The sequence below is a fragment of the Lissotriton vulgaris genome, unplaced genomic scaffold (assembly GCF_964263255.1).
Source record: "Lissotriton vulgaris unplaced genomic scaffold, aLisVul1.2 SCAFFOLD_2516, whole genome shotgun sequence".
Lineage (NCBI taxonomy): Eukaryota > Metazoa > Chordata > Amphibia > Caudata > Salamandridae > Lissotriton > Lissotriton vulgaris.
In genome coordinates, this window is record NW_028252468.1 from 78,458 (window position 1) to 84,457 (window position 6,000).

The window sequence follows — 6,000 nt, forward strand, 5'->3', positions numbered from 1 at the left end:
TGCACTCCAAGAGTGCTTTGAAGTCTGCACTGCGGGCACATTTGGTGTCCCTGTGCATAGTCCAGTACAAACCGGTTGTAGGTGCTACCAGACCCTGCTCTGGCGTGAAACTGGACATTGGAAATGGGTGTAGCCACACCTCTTTCCAGGCCCTCCCATAGGGGGTCCCCAGATTATGTCCAACCCCTTCCTTGGGTATGAGAAAGGAACCCCTGGCAACAGGTCTTTAGATTATACCTGGATGAAACTCTGCTACAGAAATCCTGGAACTTCGACGTTCTATGAGACTAGATGACTGAAGAATCTCCCTTGGAGTGAAAGAGGTACTCCCATGCTTGGCAGGCACCAATGAAGCCTTTGCTGGTCTGCATCTCCGAAGCACCCGCCGATCTCCGAAGTAATTTCAACCCAGGAGGTGGATTTCCAGACTTCTCCAAGACCGACCTAAGTTCCCAGCAAATCTGAGACCTGCACCCCTCATGAGTACCGTGCAACGGGAACTCCCGGAAAGCTTGCACATTTGTACATTTGCAAGTGCACAAGCTTCTCGCCATTCCTTGAGGCTGTGCTTTGGGTTACTTGTAGTCCAACCACTATATAATAGGGGGTCCCCAGAGTTGATAGAGGATGAGCAATCGGGGAAAGTCAAGGTAGTCAATGGAATCATTTTAAAGAGGAAGCAGATAGGCTGGGGACCTGATTGGAAGTTTCCTAGCCAAACCATTTCAAAAACCATCAAAACAACAGGAAAAAAGTAGGGGCAACCATGTTTTCAGATTCCAGCTTCCTGCACTCAGCACCAGAAAAGCATCACTCAACGTCACAACAGCATCACTCAGCCCCACTTCAGCGTTACTCAGCATAACAGCATCTCTCCGCAGCACCACAAGATCACTCAGTGCCAACACAGGATCACTCAGCGCCAACAAAGACCCACTCAGCGCAACCACAGCCTTAATCAGTGTCACCACAGCATCACTCAGCACACCACAGCATCACTCATCACCACAGCATCATTGAGTGCAACCACAGCATCACTCTGCGCCATCACAGCATCACTGAGTGCCACCACAGCTTCACTAAGCACCATCACAGCATCACTCAGCACCTATACAGCATCACTCAGGGTCACCACTGCATCACTGGGTGTCACCACAGTATCAGTCGGCGCCACCTCAGCATCACTATGCAACACAACAGCATCACTCAGGGCCACCTCAATGCCGGAAAGCATCACTCATGGGCACCACAGCATCACCCAGAGTTACCACAGCATCACTCAGAGCCACGTCAATGCCAGAAAGCATCACTCAGTGATACTACAGCATGCCTTTGCACCACCACAGCATCACTGAGCGCAACCACAGCATCACTCAGGAACACCACAGCATCACTCTGCAGCACCACAGCATCACTCAGTGCCACCTCAATGCCAGAAAGCATAACTCACTTCCACCTTAGCACCACCTCTGCACCCCCTGAGCACCAGTGCAGCACCACCACTTTGGCATCCCTCTGCACCACATTAGTATCACTCAGCATCGCCTTTACAGTAGTACATCACCACCTCAGCATCGCTCAGAAAGACCTGAGTATTATTCAGTATCACCTGAGCATCACCTCTGCACCAGTCAGCACCACCACCAACACCACCAGTACCACCTCAGCATCACTCAGCTCCACCTCAGCCCACTCTCGGAATCTGGCATCTGTTGATTCTCTCTTAGCGTCTGGCCGCTGCTAGTGTTATAACAGGTACTAGTTCCAACCTTCACCCTCAAATTGTTTATGCCCCCTCACAAAAAGCTATAACCAACAACCATTGGAAAAGGCTGAAACAAGTTGCTAGCGTTGCAAGGACAAAAGAAACTGAGGACATTTTTTTTTTGTTGCAAATACTGTTTCTAATATGGTCGTTCAGTTGTACATAAAGCCTTTTTGGTCATATATAAGGTAGCAAAAATGCTTCTAAAACTTTTTTATTATAACTTTTCAGCCTGATGCACAGCCAGTCACACTTCTCTACAGCACAACTTAAAGACATTGGCAAAATAATGAGCCCTGGCTAAACACTTATAAGGCCCCAAAGGCGAGACCTACTGGCTATGCCAAGGCCAGGCAGGAAAAATAGTGGTCGAGAGGCAAGCCCAACCCTACCACTGCCTGAAAGTTCTGCCACCGGCCCTCAGCCTTGAAAGTGAGAAACTGCCATTCCGCCTTTCACTGCCGCGCTCCACCTCACCCCCCTTAGGTGTCATTGCACCTTCTTACCTGTAGGTGGCAGGCGTTTCCTCTTCCAGCTCTCCTCCTCTCCGGGGGGTGTCTGTGTGGACCCCTCGGGTCCTCTCCTCCGTACCAGGCTCGTCTGCTCTGTCCCAGCCCCCTCCCTCAGGGCCTCTCTCTTGCCCTGGCTCTCCCTCCCCAGCAGCATCCCACCCCCTGACTCCGCATCTTCTCCTCCTCTGTCTGTGTCTGTGTGAAGCCCCCTTGAGCCCCTCCTGTATCCATAACCCGGCAGGAGCCCCTCCCCACTCTCAGCCTCAGCCCCCTCTGTCGGGTCCTCTCTCTTGCCCTGGCTCTTCCTCCCTCGCAGCATCTCACCTCCTGACTCCGCATCTTCTCCTCGCTCTGAGTTTTGACAAAGCCCCAGCCCCGAGTCTCTCCTGTCTCCCTGACCCAGCAGGACCCCCTCCCCTCTCTGCCCCTCTGAGCCAGGCCCATCCACAGCCCCCGGCCTCGGTCCTGAGCTCTCCTGACCCCCAGAGTCTGGCAGGGAATTTGTTGAAGAGGAGCTGCTGCCATCGTCAGAAACCCCCGAGTCCGTGCACTTAGTCACCTCTAAAGGACCCTCTGTTCTGAGGCTGGAGTATTTGTAAGGGGGGGTCCCTGTCTCCAATTCTGTATCACACACAGGACGGGTGAACCCTCCCCCCTGACACTGCGGCTTCTCTCCGGCAGGCCTGGGGCCCTGGGGTGCCCCCTTCTCCAGGTCCGGCTCCGTCCCTCGACTCATCGCTGTTTTCGCACCCGTGAACCTCTCGGCCTCGGCCAGGGTCCGGAGCTCATGGTCTCTGGGAGAAGGGAAAGCGCCTGATCTCTGTGCTGCTGAGAAACGCCTCTGTCCTAACACCGGAGCTGTGTGCAGAACAAGCAACCCCTGCCCTCAGGTACGAGGAGCCGCACCTGCACCTGTCAGTCTACTGACACCGGAGGTGTGTGCAAAAGAACCACTCTCTGATCTTCACGGCCCTCAGGTTTGAAGAACCGCACCCGCACCTGTCAAGAACCGCCCCTGTACCCTCAGGGCCCTCAGGTACTAGGAGCCACACCCGTACCTGTCAGTCTACTGTCACCAGAGGTGTGTGCAAAAGAACCAACACTCTCTGATCTTCACGGCCCTCAGGTTTGAGGAACCGCCCCCGCACCTGTCAAGAACCGCCCCTGTGTCAGGGCCCTCCAGGCCCGGTTCTAGAGGGTGGGCCGGGCCCACCCATAACCCTTGGCCTTGGCAGTGACGTAAGCAAGGCCAGCAGAATATGGCCACTGCAAGTTAAAACGTTCTTCGAACGTTATCTTTCTTTAGGAGTTGCGTGATTGGGCCTGGGCTTGCACCCCCAATCACGCATCTCCTATTAGGCAGGTGGGTTGTGTCCCCGCCGACTCGTGCAGGTACATTAGGGGCACTGCGAAGGGGACAAAGCCTTTCGTTGGAACTGGATTTGCGGATAATTAATTCTTTTCTGCTGGTAAAGATGTGTTTGTTATGCCGTTTCGTTTTCCTGACCTTCCTGACCCCTTGTGCTGTTCGTTTACCCGATCCGGCTGTGACAGAGTTCATAAGGAGCAGGTAAGAGAATGTGTGGCTATTGTGTTTTTTTTTTTTATCTGTGAGAAAGACATACTTAGAACGCCGTGTTTATTTCATTTTCATTTACATCGTGTGTTTAAATCGTTGGTATCATTCATGAGTGTTTCTTCAAGGATGCACGACAACTAAATGTCCAAATAACCTTGGGGATTGTTGATCTTGCTGGAGAGCGTTCTTTTTTTTGGTTTGTAGTATTTAAATGCAATAGAACTGTAGTTAACGTGGATAACTCAGAGGGTTACTGCCTTTGTCACAGAGATCCTTTGATACATAGGACAGTGTGATCAAAGACGTGTATACAAACCAGAATGGTATAATTAGATTTTTTTTGTATTGCTAGTTATTTCGAATTTTCCCAGTATTTCATTATTCTAATGTTGCAATACAGAGTTTGGGCAGATATAATTTCTAATCAGTACAGCCAACCACTGGGGTATGCTTTAAATCCTGTGTTTGTGGTTCTCCAGACCCAACCCTCTTAATACACATTGCCACCAGCAGCATGGATGAGATGTGATTCCTACACATGGTAATCTTCATTAGCTTATGTGACATTCCCTATAGGCTGATTTGGATACTTTTATGAATCATTGTGTCTGCATAATGTGTGTGTGATGTACAGTACTGTGATACCCTACACTACGAGTAGCGCTATACAAGAAATAAAATGCATATGAGAGAGGGGCTATGGAGTGATGATGGGCTCTGTTGGAGGGAGGTAATGAGGGAATCCGAGGGGGCATCATGAGGGGTGGAGATACGGAGAGATGGAAGGCACTGGTGGAGGTTGTTTGTGAGGGAGTCTGATGAGGAGGTCATGGGGGAGGGGCTTTGGAGTGATGAGAGGCACTGGTGGAGGGTGGTAGGAAGGGAGTCTGAGGAGGAGATCATGAGGGGGTGTTGCTTGGAGTGATGATGGGCACTGGTGGAGGGTGGTAGGGAGGGAGTCTGAGGAGGAGGGCATGAGGGGCAATGGTGGAGGGTGGTAGGGAGGGAGTCTGAGAAGGCGGTCATGAGGGGATTGCTTTGGAGTGATGGGCACTGGAGGAGTGTGGTAGGTAGGGAGTCTGAGGAGGAGGTCATGAGGCAGAGGGGCTTTGGAGTGATGAGGGGCACTGGTGAAGGGTGGTAGGGAGGGAGTCTGAGGAGGAGGTAATGGGGAGGGGCTATGGAGTGCTGAGGGGCACTGGTGGAGGGTAGTAGGGAGGGAGTCTGAGGAGGAGGTCATGAGGGGAAGAGGCTACGGAGAGATGAAGGCCAGTGTTGGAGGATGGCAATGAGGGAATCCGAGGAGGGGGAGGTCATGGGGAGGAGCTACGGAGAGATGAGGGGCACTGGTGGAGGGTGGTAGTGGGGGAGTCTGGGAGGAGGTCATGAGGGGCACTGGTGGAGGGTGGTAGTGGGGGAGTCTGAGGAGGTGGTCATGAGGGGGGTTGCTTTGGAGTGATGGGCACTGGTGGAGGGTGGTAGGGAGGGAGTCTGAGGAGGAGGTCATGAGGCAGAGGGGCTTTGGAGTGATGAGGGGCACTGGTGAAGGGTGGTAGGGAGGAAGTCTGAGGAGGAGGTAATGGGGAGGGGCTATGGAGCGCTGAGGGGCACTGGTGGAGGGTGGTAGGGAGGGAGTCTGAGGAGGAAGTCATGAGGGGAAGAAGCTACGGAGAGATGAAGGCCAGTGTTGGAGGATGGCAATGAGGGAATCCGAGGAGGGGGAGGTCATGGGGAAGAGCTAGGGAGTGATGAGGGGCACTGGTGGAGGGTGGTAGTGGGGGAGTCTGGGAGGAGGGTGGCAATGAGGGAATCCGATGAGGTCATGGGGGAGGTGCTTTGGAGCGATGAGGGACACTGGTGGAGGGTGGCAGTGAGGGACTCAAGAGGAGGTCATTGGGGGGAGGGGTTATGGAGCGATGAGGGGCACTGGTGGAGGGTATTTGTGTGGGAGTCTGAGGAGGTGGTCATGGGGAGGGGCTTTGGAGTGATGAGGGACACTGGTGGGGGGCAGGTAGGGAGGGAGTCTGATGAGGAGGTCATGACTGAAAGGGGCTAAGGAGAGATGAAGTGCACTGTTGGAGGGTGGTAGTAAAGTTGTCTATCGAGTAAGAGGTCAGTGGTGGGACACCAATAAATACTTTTGC

The 6,000-nt window shown here is 53.1% G+C and overlaps 1 protein-coding gene across 1 annotated transcript in view; it reads right to left on the reverse strand.

Annotated features, from left to right (window-relative positions):
• Nucleotides 1–3,218, reverse strand: part of LOC147662306 (uncharacterized) — a gene marked incomplete at its 3' end in the record, with an annotated part of 80,284 nt that extends 77,066 nt beyond the window's left edge. The window contains exon 1 of the mRNA XM_086951078.1: nucleotides 2,272–3,218. Within this exon, the coding sequence (XP_086807204.1) occupies nucleotides 2,272–3,013 (742 nt within the window). The remainder of the gene's footprint in view (nucleotides 1–2,271) is intronic.
• Between the last annotated feature and the right edge of the window lie 2,782 nt (nucleotides 3,219–6,000).